The sequence below is a fragment of the Doryrhamphus excisus genome, linkage group LG11 (genome assembly GCF_037039965.1).
Source record: "Doryrhamphus excisus strain RoL-2023G ecotype Guam linkage group LG11, RoL_Dexc_Guam_v1.1, whole genome shotgun sequence".
Classification (NCBI taxonomy): domain Eukaryota; kingdom Metazoa; phylum Chordata; class Actinopteri; order Syngnathiformes; family Syngnathidae; genus Doryrhamphus; species Doryrhamphus excisus.
This window is the reverse complement of record NC_136367.1, coordinates 8,013,583-8,034,583: the sequence shown is the minus strand read 5'-3', so window position 1 is coordinate 8,034,583 and position 21,001 is coordinate 8,013,583. Positions and strand designations below refer to the sequence as shown.

Sequence of the window (21,001 nt, the reverse complement as noted above, 5' to 3'; positions counted from 1 at the left end):
TGTCCAAGTCGTATTTACTCTATAAACCTTGCAATCCTGTCTGCACAGTCACTTGTCAGCTCCGGTGATGAGATGCAACATCCTTTTTTTTTTATCTGAGTTTAGCAGCTGCAATAAGATATGCCCAAGATATGCCTTTATTTGTCCCTCAGTGAGGAAAATGGTCCGAGCAGTCCAAGTGGAAGCTGGAGTAATTCTACACCTAAACAAACTTACTTAAGATTTGTCCCATCAAAACACGATTGCCACATGAAATTTCAAAATTTGTCGACTTCAGAATTTCCCTACTTCCTAAATCTGCGTTCAGAGCATCATAGGAACTGTAGTTCTTTTAGCCATAAATCAATCATCACACCCTAATAACAACATTTTGTTCTAATTTTGCTAACAGGAAGAAATATATTTCATAGAAGAACACACATCTGCAAGTTTAAATATTACGTGTGGAGCACCCCAGGGGTCAATGCTGGGACCAAAACTATTCAACTTGTACAACAATGACATTTGCCATGTCATGGAAGAAATGCATTCATTTTCTGTACCGCTTATCCTCACGAGTGTTACGGGGGTGCTGGAGCCTATCCCAGCTGCCTTCGGGCGAGAGGCAGGGTACATCCTGGGCTGTTCGCCAGCCAATCACAGGGGGATAAAATTGTCAAATTAAAAAGACGGTTTTATAATAATAGATTATCTTAAAACAAACAATCATATTTGGTAATAGCAGAAAGGGTGAATGAAAATACATTTCTGGGGTTCATAAGAGATGAAAAAATGAGCTGGAAATCTCAATACTAAAAATATACAACATAAGTTGGCGAGAGGCGGCACGGCGGTCTAGTGGTTAGTGCGCAGACCTCACAGCTAGGAGACCAGGGTTCAATTCCACCCTCAGCCATCTCTGTGTGGAGTTTGCATGTTCTCCCTGTGCATGCATAGGTTTTCTCCTCTCGCCTGAAGACAGCTGGGATAGGCTCCAGCACCCCCCGCAACCCTTATGAGGAAAAGCGGTAGAAAATGAATGAAAGTTGGCGAGAAAAATTCCAGTTTTCTTTCCTCCCTCCTCCTCTTTCTATAAAAGATGTTGAGTATTTACTGATTTTTTTAAATAAAAAAAATCATAAAACTGTTTTTAAATCATTGGCATGGTTGCCCCTATTTGTACATGTGTTTATGTGTTGTGTTTGAATTGAATTATGTATAAAAAAATGTTTTTCATATTATGTTAAAATCTGTACACCTGTTAAATTAATGTTATTGCCCTTCGACAGGTGACACTCATCAAAACAGGTCGCCCCCTAAGTCCCCGGATTGGTTACCTGCACCCATTGGGGACATACATATATATGTGTGTAGGGCAGAGATGGGATAATATGTCTGATGAAGGTCAAATGGACCGAAACGTTATCTAAATAAACTAATGAATGAGAGCGACACGGCGTGCGGGAACCTCTTTTTGAACTAATATTGAACAGAGATAAATTTGTTCTTGCGGGTGTACCCCGCCTGTCGCTGGAAGTTAGCTGGCATAGGCTCCAGCATACCCCCGCGACCCTAGTGAGGATGATCGGCATCGAAAAAGGAAGGATGAATGGTTGATTAAGTAAGGAACTTAAACACTGATTCTGTCACTACTACACTATAAGGTGTAATGCGAGCGTGAAGGTGACTATATTAATATATTAATAATGTTAAAAATGGCAAACATCAAAGGACGGGTTCTCTACACTGTAACTATGAAAATATCCAATTGATGAATAATGAATCCTACTTCGAGGAAACTCACTTATCACAGTCAGGCTTGGAACCAATTGACCACGATAAATAAACTAATACGTTAACCATACTCTTAAATCCCAACCTTTCGGCTACTTTGACCACTCATCGGAACCTACTATAGGGTGAAAAATAAATGAATCTCTTAATGAAAACATGTTTCAGAAAGCTTTGAACAACACTCAGCACAAATGCTTCCATGACAGAAAGAGCCGGGAATGTCCATTGGCAAAGCTTTATCAGGCCTGATGAATGTAATAGTGAGACACTTTAATGAGCTTTTCCAGGGCTGCGGCGTTTCGCTCTGTTTTTAGCTGTTTTCTTTTCATGTTGCTTTGGTTACGTCCAAGCAAAAGATTCGATCAGTGAGCCATGACAGCTCATCTATGAGTAATTATGCCTAAATATGATACAGTCTTCCCAGACATCATGATGCTTCGGGACTATGCCAGATTGTTTGATGGATTACTTTTCCATAAAAATCCTCATTTATTCTTCTACGGCTCTGCAGCATTGAAGATATCAACTGAGGGTAACTATCGGGGTCAGCTGGGCCATTTCTACTACTGACATGTTGACCAATGCTCACAATGCATTTCCTGAGATCTGGAACACATGGGTTCGATTCTCCGTTTGGGCATCTCTATGTGGAGTTTGTATGTTCTCCTCGTGCGTACGTGGGTTTTACTACTCTGAGTACTCTGGTTTCCATAGGTATGAATGTGAGTGTGAATGGTTGTTTGTCTATATGGAAACAAAGGTGGCTCAGAAGCAACCAGGGGTTCATCCAACAATGACTTTTCAGAGCGCTAAAAGTGAAAACTGCAGAAACTGTAAAACATCTTTTCACGTTCGTTCATGTCTGCCGCTCCAGATAATGAGATTGATAACACTTCTGCAGCGTGGTGTACACCCCATTACTCAAATGTTCAATCCATCTCAATCCCGAGGAAGGTTAGGGAATCAATAATAGACTTTTGTCTGTGACAACAAGCTGTTCAGATGTTTGTGTAGCTCCTTGTGAATAAGGATTGTTTTATCATCAGCAACTCAGCACCAGAACAAGGTTTTCAGAAGTTACACCAAAGAAGAAGAAGAAAAGGAAACTCCAACAACGGTCTTTGTATTCCTTGATTTCATCCAACTTGCCCTTATGGTCCATACCTGTCTCAAACATGCGGCCAGCGGGCCAAATGTGGCCCGCAGGATGCTAGTTTAGGCCCCCACCTTGATTTTGTTTAATGTTAGTGCGGCCCGCGCAAGTTTGATATGGATGCTGTATGGTATCATGTACCCAGAAAAAATTATTACGTTTGATTAATGTTCATGTTAAAGGTTCAATAACGGTTAATAGTTATCCTCCCTATTCGTGTGGAAGTGGTAAGTTTTTGGGTTTTTAAGTTTAAAGGAAATAACTTGAAGGCTACCGTTTAGGTCGCTAGCTCTCTAGTTTGCGAGTTAGCATGTGTCTCGAGACCCTGCAGTTGCTCAATATTTTGAAAATAAAAAAAGTATAAATGTGACTATAGTCGTGTTTTGTCATGTCTACAGGGCTCTAATAATGCTTTGTTCATTTTAATCTGAAAAAAATCATTTGTCTACCCACCAACTATATGTGGTTTCTTAAGTTTTTATTATTTGCCGTTTTATTATTATTATTATTGTATTTATTTATTACTAATTTTGGGCAGCACGGCGGTCGTGTGGTTAGCACGCAGACCTCACAGCTAGGAGACCAGGGTTCAATTCCACCCTCGGCCATCTCTGTGTGGAGTTTGCATGTTCTCCCCGTGCATGCGTGGGTTTTCCCCGGGTACTCCGGTTTCCTCCCACATTCCAAAAACATGCTAGGTTAATTGGCCACTCCAAATTGTCCATAGGTATGAATGTGAGTGTGAATGGTTGTCTGTCTGTATGTGCCCTGTGATTGGCTGGCGACCAGTCCAGGGTGTACCCCGCCTCTCGCCCAAAGACAGCTGGGATAGGCTCCAGCACCCCCGCGACCCTCATGAGGAAAAGCGGTAGAAAATGAATGAATAAATGAATATTACTGATTTTCTTTATTCTTGATTTGTTTATTTATTTTTCATCTTATTTTGTGCAGAAAAATAAAAATTAAGATATTTGAGAACAGTGGAATGTTTTATCAGAGCTTTTATTGTAGAAAATCGGAACCAAAGCACTGAAAAAGTTTGTATATTTTTCTGTTTTAATAAATGTGGGTTTTTTTTGGAAAACCTGATGCGGCCCAGCCTTGCCCAGACCCTAGCTCCAGTGGCCCCCAGGTAAATTGAGTTTGAGACCCCTGCTCTACATACTGGCATATCAATGTCATCTGACTAAAAAGCATGTGTGTCAATAAGGGATGATGCCGTTGTCACTTGCATGCTACAGCAAAGCCCCGCCCATCTTGAACCATCAACATTTTTGTGTACAGTGCCTCTAAAAAAATAAGGATTGATGAGAAGAGTAAATGTGCAGGAATGTGACACAGGGACAGGCTCCAGCACCCCCAACGTCCCCAAGCAGGTATTTGGATGCAGGTACGACTTATTTTCTCAACGGCTAAATGGGCCATTTGTCAGCTGGGTGAGTCAGGACTTTTTGCACTGGTTGTCAGCACAGTTTGGCATGTTATGCAGAGCAGCTCATTACAGTTAGTAAAAGTCCATTGTCTCAACAGCGGGATTGGCGACCAATAAAAGACAACTGCATTTGCAAGACTGGATAGCCACAATGCTACACACAAGCTGTTACTTTTCTATGCTGCTTATCGCCCAGCAGAATAGAGTGAAAGACATCAGTCAATCACAGGACACCGATGGACAAACACGCAGAGGCAACCGAGACACGCTTTGCCCAGGCGTTATGTTTCTCCAAATGGCAATAAATAAAATGCCCATCCCCTCGTCCTCCAAAACTCCTGCAAGCTTGATGTTGGCGTTGTCTGATTTTGGATCAACATTTGCAATAAGTTTCTGTTGTAATTACTAGATTCAGCTCCAGAACCCTCCTTTTTTCTATTCAATGTGCCTCACACACTTATTAAACGCAACTAAAGTATGAATTGTATAAATAATGTAAGATGCTGAACAGATGGAATTGGAGTCACAGCATGGAAGCTATATATAGTTGAAAAAAACGGCCTATTTTCAGAGCAAAATATATTTTTTAACACAAATTGGCAAATTTGCAGGGCCGTGGCAGTACTCAGAGTGTTTAAACATTGTGAACAACTCTCTATAGAGTTATTCACAATGTGGTGACTAAGTGTTGGATTTATTGATTGCGGTTTATTATAAGTAACATGGTGCATTATGAGTAACGTCAGTATAGAACTTACTGGCTTTTAACAACAGAGCTACAGCAGAATGTGTCTTAAATGGACACCTTTTTGTTTCATATAGCTGGAATAAATATGTACTATATTACACCCACATTGTAAATTGCCTTTATCTTCCGAACGTACAAATTTTGATGGACATTTAAGGATATATAGTGAATAGTGGATGTTTGTAAAAATCAGATGTGATGATCTGGGTTTTTTTTGGGGTTGTTTATTGCCGTAATATACTACTCGGAGTTAGCAATGGATGAATAACAAGGGATGAATAATTTTGAGATGAACCATACGTTGTCCTACCTGTCCTGTAATTTAACTACTGTATAAAATAATAAATTGCATGGTTTATATTACAACCAAAAATTAAGATGTCAAAATATTATTGGTATAAAGTCAAAATATTACAAAAAAATTCCAAGAAGTTGAAATATTTGTAAAAACAACTAGCAGTGGAGTAAAATGAATGCACTTTGTTGCCTATAACACAAAGCTGAGATGCAGGCTAAATAACTTAGTTAGCATAGCTACATGCTTTACATGCAGGCATTGGTTTACAAAATGTAAAATATCAAGGTGGCCTTCTGGGAGAGGTTTGGACACCCCTGGTCTAAGCAAATAGCAGAGAATCCATGTTGGGCATCCTCACTGTTGATTGGGAACTATTACTGATGAACTCCATTTTTGTATGAGATGAAACGGCACACGTCCATTTGTATGTACTGACATGGAAAACCTCTACGGAATAAGCATAAATAAGTGTGTTTGTCACATGGCCCAGGCCATATGGTCTGAATGGGCACTGCAGACACGTCCATGCATGTGACACTATTAAAACCATTCAGATCTGCTGTGTGGCCGGAGATGATACAGCCTGTTTTCACACTCAGCTCAGCAGCACGGCTCTAAGAATATGCCTGACCCACACACTTTGCTTGAAAAATGTTTTGGATTGCGCCTCTTGCCATAAGCCAGGTTATGTAAGCGCTAAGTGTGAGGCATAAAGTGGAGATGGCCGAGTGCCAGGCTGGGGTTGTTCTTCTATTTGCTTCTGAAAATATGGCGTATGAATTGTTCCTTTGAGAATGTAAACACACGCTGCAAAAAGTCATGATATGCTAGTGCCGTGATGATGTGCTGAGGCGGAGTGGGTGCTGGTGCAGTGTTTGGGTTCTTGAGGTGCGCTCATAATTGTTCATGATGAATATCGGTGTGTTGTCTGTTAAAGAATTTCATCAACAGTCAAAGCACGTTACAGTCAGTGGTGTGCAGTCAGGAACTTTGCCAGAAGCGCTGACCTACATGTTGAAGTGAAATGGTAGTATTTGTTCCTTTAAATGACATTTATTTATTCCCGACAGTCTATAACCTCATTTTTGTTGTGTGTTTCTTGGCTGTAGTGCGTCCAGGGGTGTATGTGTGTGTTTGATTTTTATGTGTTGTAATATCAACCTAATCTGCCCAGGGCCTTCAGAATCAAAAGTGTTGGCCCCTGTCACATACACACTATAAGAAATAATTTGCTTGCAGGCCCCCAGTTGTGTTCTGATTGGTTGATCTGAGCAAAGAGGCAGGACTCCAATCCTAATTGGTTGATCAGACCAAAGCTGTTCAACAAGATATGTTTGGCTCTTCATCGATGAGTAGGAAGTAGACATCTTTGGTGAGTAGATTTCATATTGATGTCATGTTGTTGGATCAATATATATTGTGAACTGCTTCCGACAATGTTGTAGTGTAGATTTTTGGAGTTTTTGGAGTCTGAGCCTTTAATCACAGGGAAAAATGTGGATTTTTGACAAGGCCGTCCTAAAAAAATGGCTTGTCCCCCACCAACGTTGGCGTCATACTTTCAGCTTAGATGTGTCTCCTCTCAGATGTGATGGGACAATTAATACAAAAAATCAATAAATACATACTGCTTGAGACGCTAACATTAAGTAGTGGTTGCTGACCAGATTTGGCAACTGAAGACCAGGTCACCCATGCACCCGCCCTTGACCGCCACCCAACACACAATGCATTGGACCCTTATGCTTGCCTCCGTAGATGGTGGGTCTACGAGGGGGAGATCCCGTGTGGCTTCTTCGGGCTGGGCCCGGCCGGGCCCCACGGGTGAAGGCCCGACCACCAGGCGCTCGCCTGCGAGCCCCTCCCCCGGTTCCTCCTCTTGCTTTTGTTCATATGGGTCTTCTGAATCGCTCTTAGTCGGTCCCGTCACCTCGGACCTGTTTGCCTTGGGACACCCTATCAGGGGCATATAGACCCAGACAACATATAGCTCCTCGGATCACTCGGGCACTCAAACCCCTCCACCACGATAAGGTGGTGATTTCCACTGAAATGTGCGCAACCCTCTGAAAAATCTGCCTGGGAGTTTTTTTTTTTTTTGCACTGTGCGCCTATCAGCCAATTACTATTAGGCGGGCTGCGCTTCGCCTGCGCCCTGAATAGACTAGGTCGGAGCTGGCAAGTTTTCTCCGCACCTTTGGCGGGCTGTTTTGTCATAAAATTGTCACTGTGCCAAGCTGAAAGTGTGGACACCTCCCCTCGTGCACCGCCATGCCCATCAGTGGTGCACTGGACCAAATCACCACTGCGTGGGCTATGCCATGCTCCGCCACCCTGCACTACCTTGTGCTGCGTCCCCAAATTATAGACATTAGAGATAGATTTCCATCGATTGCCGTAGGCTGTGTGAAGCTGGCAAACTGAAACCATTGGAGGTTTTACGCACTATTGTTGAATCTCGTGTCTCCTGGAAAAACATCTGCCCGGCCCACTGAAGGCGTAGGTGCCACATGTATCCGCCCTCCACTAATTACAATACATTTGACTTTGGGTTTTGACTGGTTTGAAATGAAATCCATTCCTGCTATGTGTGGGGTTTGCATTTGCAAATCACCTGTGAATGGTGAAAAAACACCTCCCTCACTCACGGTGCAACCAGAAATACGACAACAGAATATGTCTGTGTCATGGAAAGGTACATGGAATCCAAAAAATACATGAATACACCAAACAAACTATGCGCGTATTGAAATAAATGCTTACACGATAATATAAAAGCAAAACTATACTATTTTATTCCTATTTATAACCCAGAAGGTATGCCGGGTAACATCACATTGTGGAAGTGTGCTACTATGTGGGCTACCCAACAAAAACAACAAAACTGTTTTGATCAAGAATCCGCAAATTTGAGGGTTCGCTGTATATCATATTACTAAATTACTCGTATGTCACTTTTTATGAACATATAGGTCCTGTTCAAAGACTTTTTGAAAAATATAATTTTTTACCATCCAGGTCTGGTCTTCTGGTCTACTTCTAGTTGACGCAAAACGTTTTTTTTCTATTTTCCATTGAGTAAAAAATTCTGCATTAGTGGACAATATCACAATACAATAATAATCCAACTCAGTGGGGAATATGTGCACAGTAATGACTCCAATGACTTTTCCCATAATATGCTGAATATTTATGATCATGAGTGCCTTGGTTTGGTCACACTACAAGGCCCCTCAAAAACATTCAGTTTATTCTTTCTCTTCGGGCTTTTCCCTTCAGGGGTCGCCACACCAACTCTCACATTCATGTCCTCCATAAACCTCCTCTTTGGTCTTCCTCTACGCCTCCTACCTGGCAGCATCCTTCTACCAATACACTCACTATCTCTCCTCTGGACATGTCCCAACCATCTCAGTCTGGCCGATAACTGACTTTATCTCCAAGGCCTCTAACATGTAATGTCCCTGTGATGTACCCATTCCTGATCCTATCCATCCTGGTCACTCCCAATGTGAACCTCAGCATCCTCATCTCTGCTACCTCCAGTTCCGCTTCCTGTCTTTTCCAACAATAAAAGTGCCCACGGTCTGTTGAGAAACCAGATACTAGATAATGGTTCTGGTTCCCCTAAAAATATGTGAAGGTAAACAAAAACATTCCATTTACCTTGTGCTTTTATTTTGGAGGTAATTGAAGCTTTGCATAGGAATTTTCTTTCTTTTTTATTTTTAGGGGAACCAGAACCATTATCATGATCTAGTATCTGGGCCTCGATAGTCAGACCGTGGGCACTTTTACTGTTGTCCTAAATACAGCTTTATTTCATTAAAACACATAGTTTAATGTTTGGGGAAGGCTATCATGTTGGAAAGTCAGGAAATAAAAACATTCCAAATGCGGTTACTTTGTTAAGTGAACCTAATGGGACAGTGCATGTACATTTTTAAAACTGTGGTCCTCTTTATGATGTAGTTAAGTGCCCCTGATCTACTGCAGTATGTCCACCATTTTCCTAACGTAGTGCAACACATTTTCACATTGAGTTGATGAGATGACCTCACTGAGACCTTCTCTGTTGGTGTCTAATAAGAGGGTTCTTTTAAGCTGTTGTAACTTAGGTCAACTAAGGTTGGGTTGGGTTTCACATGCATAAACTACTGTATGTGTACTTAATGTATCATTATTTATTGCATTTAATTATCCATTCAGCCCTCTGCAGCAAGATAACATTAATTTGATGTGACTGTGAATGGTTGCTGGTCTGTGTCCTGTGATTGACTGGAACAATCCAAAATCCACCCTGCCTCTGGCCCGAAGCCAGTTGGGATATGCTCCAGTCATCCGTGACCATAACAAGGATATGCAGTATAGAGGATGGATGTATGGATGTATGGATGTATGGATGTATGGATGTATGGGTGTATGTAGATGGAAGGTGCATCCTATTTAGGGCGAGAGGCGGGGTACACCAATCACGCTGTACATACTGTATGTACAGTAAAGTCTCGTTATATCGATATTGTCGGGAGTCGGAAAAAATATCGATATAACCGGACTGTCGATATATCCGATCCTGCGCCGAACTGCATTAAAAGTGGGCAATAATGCACTCAACAGCAGCTTAAATCAATCTTTGCTTAAGGATTTCAATACCAAAAGAGAACACGGCGAACGGCTGCTTCCAGTCAACTTTATTTTTCACACTTCCACCACCAGAGCACAGCACACACACCGATTCCCGCAATTCCTGGTTCACAGGTCATGCTCAACCCGCCCCACATAGCTGGCCGAACACATGCCTGTAACAGAAGATCCAACTGCGTTCGTGGTTTCTCTCGTGTGTATAGATTCTATACACCACGAACCACGAACGCCAGCATGTACATATGAAAAACAGTGATTATTGCAAGCGATAAAAAGATATCTGAATACAACACAATTAAATACATGTATTTGTACGCTTGTGTCTTCGTTGGAATAGGTGTGTATGCTATGTCAGTTGGTTCTTCTGTTGCAGGCATGTGTTTGGCCAGCTATGTGGGGCGGGTTGAGCATGACCTGTGAACCAGGAAGTGCGGGAATCGATTTGTGTGCTGCACTCTGGTGGTGGAAGTGTGAAAAATAAAGTTGACTGGAAGCAGCCGTTCGCCGTGTTCTTTTTTGGTATTGAAATCCTTAAGCAAAGATTGATTTAAGCTGCTTTTGTATCGATATAAGCAGACCAAATTGGCTGGCGGGAGATGAAAAGGGCATCGTAGTAACCGGATTATCATTATAACCGGGTATCGTACTAACGGAACTAATTATATCATAAAAGACTAGAAATTTGCCGGGAAATGAAAATAGTATCGTAATAAGCAGTAATTCGTTATAACCGATATCGATATAACGAGACTTTACTGTATAGGCCCTATCCACACGGGAATACTCCTGCTTTGTTTTACTTTTTCTGGGCGGATTTAAAAAAACAATCCCATCCACACAGGAACCACTCACTGAGTGACAAAAACTATGGCACACCAGCATGTGGCCTGGCACACATAACACACTACATAAAGTCCATCATCTTGTGTTTGTCCAGCTTGTCACGACCGATGATGAAGTGGAATTACTTCTACGAGTCAAGTTGGACTATAAGACAAAAAATAACAGCCAATTGGTATGACTCCCATTCGAAATATTCAGATATTATTTTGGCTTTTCAACAGCAACAGAGCGGCGACATCATTGTGGTCCGAAAGTAGTGGTTCACTTGTCCATTTTCAAAAAATACATGTTCAGGGGACCCATAACACTGTTGGAACAATAAAATACTTGAACATTTCTTCCCATGTGGCTAGATCCAAAGACAAACAACCATCCACACCGACATTTTTAGAGTCTCCAATTTAGAGTTTTGGGATGCAGGAGGAAGCTAAAGTAGCCAGAGAAAACCCACGAAAACACGAGAAAACCATTTATACTCCACGTTCCGTAGACGTAGCATCCACTGTGTGGTTTGGAATGCGGGAGAAACAAGGAGTACATAGTAAACTCCATACAGATTTGACCAGGAAGTGACGTCAGGGGTTCAGAGTTGAGTTTTAGCTTGGCTTGGGTTACAGACGCAATTTTATTAATAAAAAATATAATGCGTGGGTTTTTCTCCGGTTTCCTCCCACATTCCAAAAACATGCTAGGTTAATTGGCCACTCCAAATTGTCCATAGGTATGAATGTGAGTGTGAATGGTTGTTTGTCTATATGTGCCCTGTGATTGGTTGGCCACCAGTCCAGGGTGTACCCCGCCTCTCACCCCAAGACAGCTGGGATAGGCTCCAGCACCCTCCGCAACCCTTGTGAGAACAAGCGGTAGAAAATGAATGAAGGAATTATGGATTATTGTCCATGTGAGATAATTCAAACCTCCAATAAAGCCTGTTGTTTTGGCGATCAAGTCTGGTGTATGTGTGTGTCTCACCGAACATTACAGTAATATTAGTGACATATATTGAGTATTTGACTTCATTTAGTTATTTGTACATATTTTGCCAAAAATACATAAAGATTTGCCTTAATATGCATATTTTTGACTAATAATAGGAACAACAACATCCATTATGAAAACTCTGATGAAGATGAGGATGATGACCTGACAAGAACTTGCTAAACGACACAAAACAGCATGATTTACTAATAATATATTTTTGAAAAACTGCAGTGAAGCTACAAAATTTGAACTGCAAAGTGGTGGTATTACTAAAGCGCTCTTAAAACTAATCAATGTTCTTTTTGAAGTCATTTTGCATAGTTTACTTCAATTCATAAAAAGTCACAGGAAACCAGCAAAACCAAAAATGTTGCATTTATACTTTCCTAAAATTTCTTCCAAAGCATTCTGATGCGTTGTAAAAGTCAATACACAATGATCTTCCATCATTTTAAATCCAAAAGCCAGGTTTTCAATTGTAAAACAGTTGATTAAAAACAGATTTTAACAAAGAGGTATAAAAAATATATGCCAATATATTGCAATCTACTAATTTAATTTCTAATATTACAGTCTTGACTGAAAAAAGGCTCACTCCATTCATGCTGTTGTTCTATGGAACAAATGTGCCAAGGGAAACGAGGGAAACAGACATGCATGCACATGGCCAGCAAAATGATCACGTTCATTTTCATTTGCTGTGTGATGAATTCATGAATTAACTATTATTGTCTCAGGAGTACCACCCTCGGCCATCTCTGTGTGGAGTTTGCATGTTCTCCCCGTGCATGCGTGGGTTTTCTCCGGGTATTCCGGTTTCCTCCCACATTCCAAAAACATGCTATGTTAATTGGCCACTCCAAATTGTCCATAGGTATGAATGTGAGTGTGAATGGTTGTTTGTCTATATGTGCCCTGTGATTGGCTGGCCACCAGTCCAGGGTGGACCCCGCCTCTCGCCTGAAGACAGCTGGGATAGGCTCCAGCACCCCACAACATTTTTGAGAATGTTTTGCCTAAAAAACGCCTAAAAAAGTCATACCCAAAATAAATAGCTGTACTTTACTGGTGTCTAAATATACATGGATATATATATTATATATATCCTCAGCAGCATTCAAGCATTAAAAATAGATACTGAATGAATGTGGCCAAATACTACGGTGCGTGTAGAGAGCGATGCATTTGTAAATGAATATAACAAAGTCGGCTGCTTGTCTCCATCATAGATAAACATACAGTGGCTGTGAAGGGAAAACACCAGGCTACATACCTTGGAAGACATCCACATCCAGATGAGCACAGAGATCATCGTGGTCCTCTTGAGTCAAAAATAAAAGATATAGTCCAGCTAACATGGGGGAAGTTGCTCACAACCTCCTCACAAAGAGTCTTGGTTTTTGCTTCAGTGTTCCATTTGTGTCTGTGTAAAGGGATATTATCATTTAGAGGTGACTTCAAATGTTTTGGGGACACTCTCGTCATGAGTTGAGGCCTGGAGGGACACGTCGGTTCAAATCTGGTGACTCCTGTGCTTAGGGTGCGCATGTACATGTACAGTACCACATGATTCATTCTAGCCCTGCTTTGTATGATGACTGCTAAATGTGCTGCCCTTTCCATGAGCTCCTCTTTAGAAGCAGAGGAGCTCCAAGAAGACTACTTTTTCTCCTTCCTGCTGAAGGTTATCAATATCCAGGTGCAGCTCAATAAATGAGAGGATCTCTAAAAAGGCCATTTGTTGAAGTTGTTCTATTTGAAAGGTTAAAGTCTTGTATTCACACAGAGTGAAATATTAAATGTAGTTCTTTTCTCAATTTTGAATTATATTTTACAGCTAATTATAAAACAAATTCAGCATGTCATAAAATTTTTTTAAAAAGTTGAATGTTTTAAACTACTGGTTCACGCTCCAATGAGACTGCGAAAATTCCTTGAAATTGCCTCTTAGCCTGAATTGAACCTGAAATATAATAACTATTTTATTGAGATGCACCATTTTAATATTTGAAACGACCAAATGATGATTCATGGCCTCTAATTTTGAATAATGTGTCAATCTAACTTGGTATTATTGCACTAACCATCAAGATTTAACACATAAGTACAGAGTGCAGAGCATATTTTTATATGTGTATTATTTGTATAATTTGGTATAATTTATTCAATGTGCCGTTTGGCAAATTTTGGTCCTAATGATGTGGCTAGAGTTTATTTAACCTGGTAACCATGGCGACCTGCTTGAAGGGGAGGGAGAGGAGGAGGAAGAGCTCTGCGTGACCCGTGCGTAAAGCTTGTTTGGGTGTCTAATAATGATCATATTTGGGGAGAAGAATCAAAAAAACGCTTCTAATCACACGTCAGTCTGAATGGATTTGGAGTTAGTACTGTTCCTTCTGCTTATGTCCGTGCCGTTCCCTTTACTGGGACTCTTATCCAGGCCGCACAGGGACTCCGTCACGCCTTCTTCCATCTCCATGTACTCCGCTTTGTCCCCCAGCGAGGAGGCGGACTGCGAGCCTTTGAATTTGCGTAAAAAGTCCGGGAAGTAGGGGCAGCCGGGCGGCATGCTCTCAACCACCGGCGTCTGGTCCTCGTTGTCGGTCTCTCGGTGGTAAAAGTAGTTGAAGTTGGATACTATAACCGGCACCGGGAGCGCAATGGTCAACACGCCGGCTATGGCGCACAGCGAGCCCACTATCTTCCCCCCCACGGTGATGGGCTTCATGTCCCCGTAGCCCACCGTGGTCATGGTGACCACGGCCCACCAGAAGGCGTCGGGGATGCTGGTGAACTGCGAGGTGGGCTCGTCCGCCTCGGCGAAGTAAACCGCGCTGGAGAAGAGGATGACGCCGATGACCAGGAAGAAGATGAGCAGGGCCAGCTCCCTCATGCTGGCGCGCAGAGTGTGGCCCAGGATCTGGAGGCCTTTGGAGTGTCTGGACAGCTTGAAGATGCGGAAGACCCTCACCAGGCGGATTATTCTCAGGATGGCGAAGCTCATGGCCTGCTGGCCGTTGCCTTGGTGCTGCGCCAGGTCGGTGCCGAGGGTGATGAAGTAAGGCAGAATGGAAACGATGTCGATGGTGTTCATGATGTTTTTAAAAAACGCCGTTTTGCTGGGACACGCAAAGAAGCGCACGATAATCTCGAAGGAGAACCAGATGATGCAAACGGTCTCCACGATGAAAAAGGGGTCGTTGAAGGGGGTAAATCCGTGGTCCGGCTGCGTGGAGTTGACTTTGTGCTGCAGGTACTCCTTGTCATCCCTGAATTCAGGCAGCGTCTCCAGGCAGAAGATGACAATGGAGATGACAATGACCAGCACCGACACCACCGCGATGCCCCTGGCCGGGCTGGAGCTTTCCGGGTACTCGAAAAGCAACCAGATTTGCCGCTTGAACTCGTCCTCCGGGAGCGGCTTCTCTTCCTCTTTGACGAAGCCCTCATCCTCCCGAAACTTCAGTATGGCCTCCTCTCCGAGTTCGTAAAACTTCACCTCCTCGGAGAAGATGTCGAAGGGGACGTTGGCGGGTCTTTTCAAGCGGCCCCCGGACTGGTAATAGTACAGAATGGCGTCAAAGCTCGGCCGATTCCGGTCAAAGAAGTACTCGTTCCGCAGCGGGTCAAAGTACCGGATGCGCTTGTTCGGGTCTCCGAGGAGCGTGTCCGGGAACTGAGTGAGAGTCTTGAGCTGAGTTTCGAACTTGAGACCCGACACGTTGATGACAACTCTTTCACAGCAGCCGAACTCGCTGTAAACGTTCTCGTATCCGGACTGAGGATGTCTGTCGGTGATGGACACGGTCTCATCATCATCATCATCACCATCATCGTCATCGTCGTTGTCATCATCCATGTTGCACAGAAGACCGGACCTCTTCAGTCCCCGCTCATCCTCATCTTCCTCCTCCTCTTCCTCTTCGATCATGATGTCCTCCTCGGATCCGAGCAGCGCCAGTTCGGAGTGGCGCAGGTCCCCGCCGAGAGAGCTCCGGCTGCGTCTCCAGCGTCCGACCCCGCGTTGCTTTTTGCGCTCTCTGAGGAGTCTCTGCTGCTCGGAGTCCTGTTGGTGTTGCGAGGAGGAGGAGGAGGAGGTGGAGGAGGAGGAGGAGGAGGCGTTACCGCCGCTGCTGATGGAGGAGGCGGTGCGAGACGGATGCTGGCGGTTGTTAAGGAGATGTGCGCCCGCGGTGGAGGAGGAGGAGGAGGAAGAGGAGGAGGAAGTGGTGGACCCCCCAGAGCCGACGCCAGCTCCATCTGTTCCAGGGCCGCCCTCGGTCGCCGCAGCCGCAGCAGCTGCAGCGGCTCTGGACTGGGCCGCCCTCTCACGCTCCCTCTCCCGGGCTCGGGCGTACCCGTAAGGCGGGTGGCTGTTGCACCCGCCGTCCGCGCCCACCATTGCGAACTCCATTTTAAGTCACAAGGTTCTGACCGTGAGGGGTAAAAGTTGCAGCTCCGAGGTGGATTCAAATGTTTTATGACATCATTTCCACAGCAAAGGTGAGGGGCAGTGGGGGCCCGGCCTGTTACGCACACACTTGCAGCAGCAGCAGCAGCAGCAGCCTTGATGAGGTCACCATTGTCTCTCTGGTGGTCTCCATCAGGTGGTTAAATCCTCCAGATGCGTCTTTTGATCCTGCTTGGTCACCACCGGTTGCCATTTTATGGGAGACATTAAAACAAATAGGATCCTTGCTGTTATATTCGATGCTGTGATGTTGCGTGGAGCTGGAAAAAAACAACACAAAACGTTAGTGGAGTACTTCTTCCTGCTGCGTGGATTTTACACTAAAGAAACTTCATTCTTGTCGGCATTAAACACCAGCGCATGTTCTGCCATTCGTACTTACATGTGGCCCGAAAGAGGTGATGGTTTTGCCCCGAATCTCCGCGCCGGTCTCGGATGTGATGTGACCAATCCTTGTCGGAGCCGAGCACCTCATCCACTCCATCCACTACATCCACGCGAGCTCTGACGCACTCTCACAAGGACACTTTTTTGGCTGCGTCTCGACGTCTCAATTCAACAGGATCAGCTGCGACTTCAGCCCACCGTGTCCGCTCCATCGACCGTTAATGGTTGCAGCAGGAAGATTTACAAAAGGTGTGCAAGCTGCGAGATGATCCCGATGATGACAGCCCCACGCAGGGGCTGATTGGGGGGGGGGCTAAAAGTTTACCTTCACGCCGCTGAATGCAAATGTCCCCTTGCATGGCGGAGTCTGAGCATCGCACATCTGCCTTGTCTGCAGCTGCAGCCCTACCTATCCTCCTGTATCCCTTCCGCGCGTGCGTGTACGCGTGCGTGCACGCGTGCGTACGTGCGTGTGTGTGGCGAAGAGCCTGTGAACGGTGGTTCTTGTCATTGCACAGCAAGCTGGCGGTGCTCGGTCCTCCCCCGGTGGACGGACTTGGTCACTGCAGGGTCCTCCTCCAGAGCTAACAATTATGAATCAATAATCAATCATTAGACACTTCCAACACCTCATTAGAGAGGAGGAACTTTATCACCGCTGTATGTCACTTTCATGTTAAATCACTTGTGTGGAATGGAGAGCAGCTTGTATGAGCCATTACATTTCCCACGGGATCCATCTATTTAGATATATGGTATCTAAATCAGGGGTCTCAAACTCAATTTACCTGGGGGCCACTGGAGCTAGGGTCTGGGCAAGGCTGGGCCGCATCAGGTTTTCCAAAAAAAAAAAAACGCAACAAATTTATTAAAAACAGAAAAATATACAAACTTTTTCAGTGCTTTGGTTCCGATTTTCAACAATAAAAGCTCTGATAAAACATTCCACTGTTCTCAAATATCTTAATTTTTATTTTTCTGCACAAAATAAGATGAAAAATAAATAAACAAATCAAGAATAAGGAAAATCAATCAGTAATAAATAAATATAATAATAATAATAAAACAGCAAATAATAAAAACTTAAGAAACCACATATAGTTGGTGGGTAGACAAATGATTTTTTTCAGATTAAAATGAACAAAGCATTATTAGAGCCCTGTAGACATGACAAAACACGACTATAGTCACATTTATACTCTTTTTATTTACAACATATTGCGCAACTGCAGGGTCTTGAGACACATGCTAACTCGCAAACTGGAGAGCTGGAGACCTAAACGGTAGCCTTCAAGTTATTTCCTTTAAACTTAAATAGCCAAAAACTTAACACTTCCACACGGATAGGGAGGATAACTATTAACAGTTATTTAACCTTTAACATGAACATTAATCAAACGTAATAATTTTTTCTGGGTACATGATACCATACAGCATCCATATCAAACTTGCGCGGGCCGCACTAACATTAAACTTTCATATCAAGGCGGGGGCCTCAAACTAGTGTCCTGCGGGCCAGATTTGGCCCACGGGCCGCGTCTTTTAGACCCCGATCTAAATCAAATCAAACTGAGGATCAAGGAGACGCCACCTTTGGGGCCGTCCACACTGGGAGGAGCCGCAGGCTGTGCCATCGGGGGACCAGGACCCGGGCCCCCCGACTCCGGCAGATGGGCGGACCCCCACATCAAAGGGAGGAACCCCCAGCCGGCCAGCCAGGTCGAAGGGACCCAAGGACGGCACCCCCTCAGCAGACCCGACACAGCCCCCAGTGTGGAGGACCCTCCCTGAGGAAATACTGGAGTTAAAAGCAGTCCTGAGGCTCTCCAGGCTGTTCCACAGGTGGGGGCCATAGTGGCTAAATGCTGCCTCACCGTGGGTTTTTGTTCTGGGTTTTGGTATTGTTAAAAGGCCAGAGGGGTTGATATGGTAAAAGCAGATTACATAAATAAGAAGGTGCCATTAAGGCCATTAAGACATTTAAAAACCAGTTAAGAGGATCTTAAAATCAATCCTCTATATGGATAATATATTTATCCATCCATGTAAACAAGTGTTACTTTTGCTATACTTGTTGCCACATACATTTCCACATCACCGCACGGTTGCTTTTACTCCACAAACAATAAATAAGTCATCTGAAATGTCATAGAAAGGAGTGAGTTGACAAGGTGGCAGCGTCCCATACACTATCCCTTGAAAGGATGCTCCTCATGGGCTTTGAGGATGATATGGATGGCGCCACTGATTGGTTGCTTATAGTACAGAAGTAGAGTGATTCTTGACCACTGTGCTTCAAAATGATTATTTACTGCAAATAATGGTTATTCATTCATCTGTCTATTATAGGGGGATGTTGATTGATCAGCCACCCATCAGTATCGATTGATTCACATGAGAAAGCATATGTTTGGCATATGTCGATAAATGCCTTTCAATACCGATCACCTCTGGCTTGTATGCACACTGTGGCGAGCCCCACTTCTTTATTATTTTTTAATAATAACCTATTTTGGGGGTCACTGGCAAGTTCCCCTTTATACGGCACCCCCGGCCAATAATACAAGAGAGGAGAAATATGATCTCAGGGAGGAAGTACATTTGAAACACTTCTATGCTAGGACTACGTTATGCTAGCCATAGCATTTCAGTATGTGGAATCAAACTATGGAATGGATTGAGTAAGGAAATCAAACAATGCACAACGATGAGCCAATTCAAGAAACAATACAAGCAGTTGATGTTTGCGAAATACAAGGATGAAGAGTCTTGAACCAGTCATGATGTGCTATATATATCACTATATTGACACTTACTATGGTACCCATTATGGCATTGGATGCTCATATCACCGAGTACTTAGGTACAAGGTGCATTATTAAAAACAAAAACAAAAAAAAACCCTTAAGCTGTATTATGGAAAGCAGGACGTGAACAAATGTAACAGTTAGTGATTGTAAAAGTACCAGATGGAGGGGTAGGATTTAATAAGCTTTGCTTCTTCCTACTCCTTTTGGACATGTGGAACTGGGAACTGATTATGGGATGCACTCAATTGTAATCTGATGCATGTTCAAATGAAATAAAACCATTACCATTACCATTAATACATAATGAATTGAAAAAAATTTACCATTTACCATTTACCATTCAATGTTTTTGTTTAGTGTTGTGCGTGATATTTGTCTAATATACTGTAAAATGTCATTTAATTTCAGTTGCATGATACTTGAAGGGCATGGGGGGGGGGTCGTTTCACAATCGCAGGTATACTTGGGAGGAATGTTACAACATTACTCTGGTTGCAATTAGTACAACAGAGACGGTAAAGAAAGAATGAATTATCAATGCATTACCTGAGTGATGAAAATTGAAGGCATTTCAATATTCATAGTCATTTGTCATAAATATCACATAGTGTGTCTTTACAATACAATACAAAACAAAGATCCATTTGAGCATAAAAGATGCAAAAGATCTTAAAGAACCAAATTATAGAAAGAGAACCAGATTGTTTATTCCTGACAACAATACCTAATACAGACGTCCGGGCTTATCTGCAGTCCCTGTATGCCTACAAGTAAGCAGGTCTTATTACAGCGCAGCTGCAAAAAAAGCCCCCTTCCTTTCCCTGCCCGGTCTTTTATACACTCAAGATTGTGTAAGAGGCTGGAGTCCTGGACCAATCAGCTTTCGTCACTGTCCTTGTTTGAACCGCTTCTTTCATGGTGTTTCTGCTTTCGTTTGTTCACTGGGGCATCAGGGTATCTTTCCTTTGTTCGCAGGGGCATCAAGGCGTCAACTGTCAGTTGTCACGTTAGTCCTTTTTTTGTGTGGCTGCGTGTATAAGTATCTTTTGTCTGTATTTGTGAGACTATGTGTTTGTTTTAGCTTTCATCTTCAGCTAGCAAAATTGAGCAAATACCTTGAACAGCCAGGTCCTAGTTTAGTTTGAGTACATTGTGCATGTAATCTGTGACCGGTGCAACTTAATCAGTATGTAGCCCAGAAAGCCCATTCCCTCACATTCCAACAATTAATCTGACAGAAACACTAATTAGAAGAGCAGCAGCTCGTCACCGCTGACAGTAAAATCACTAGAACATTCAGGAACTATTCCCCTGAGGAACAATCCTCAAGGCAAACAAGCAGATCTAATCTTCCAGAAGTGATCATTTGGTTTCCTGGGCACTCACTTGCCACTGCACTATGCTGTGTTATTTGCATCAGTAAGATATTTGATGAATTTAGATATATGGGTATTAGGGTGC

At 43.3% G+C, this 21,001-nt stretch overlaps 1 protein-coding gene across 1 annotated transcript in view; it reads right to left on the bottom strand.

Moving 5' to 3' along the window:
- The window catches only part of kcna4 (potassium voltage-gated channel, shaker-related subfamily, member 4), a 73,724-nt gene extending 56,695 nt beyond the window's left edge, over positions 1–17,029 (bottom strand). The window contains exons 1-2 of the mRNA XM_058069452.2: positions 16,726–17,029; positions 13,146–16,603 (exon numbers count right to left, since the gene is read on the bottom strand). Coding sequence (XP_057925435.2) covers positions 14,226–16,286 — 2,061 coding nt within the window. The 5' untranslated portion in view covers positions 16,287–16,603; positions 16,726–17,029 and the 3' untranslated portion in view covers positions 13,146–14,225. The remainder of the gene's footprint in view (positions 1–13,145; positions 16,604–16,725) is intronic.
- Between the last annotated feature and the right edge of the window lie 3,972 nt (positions 17,030–21,001).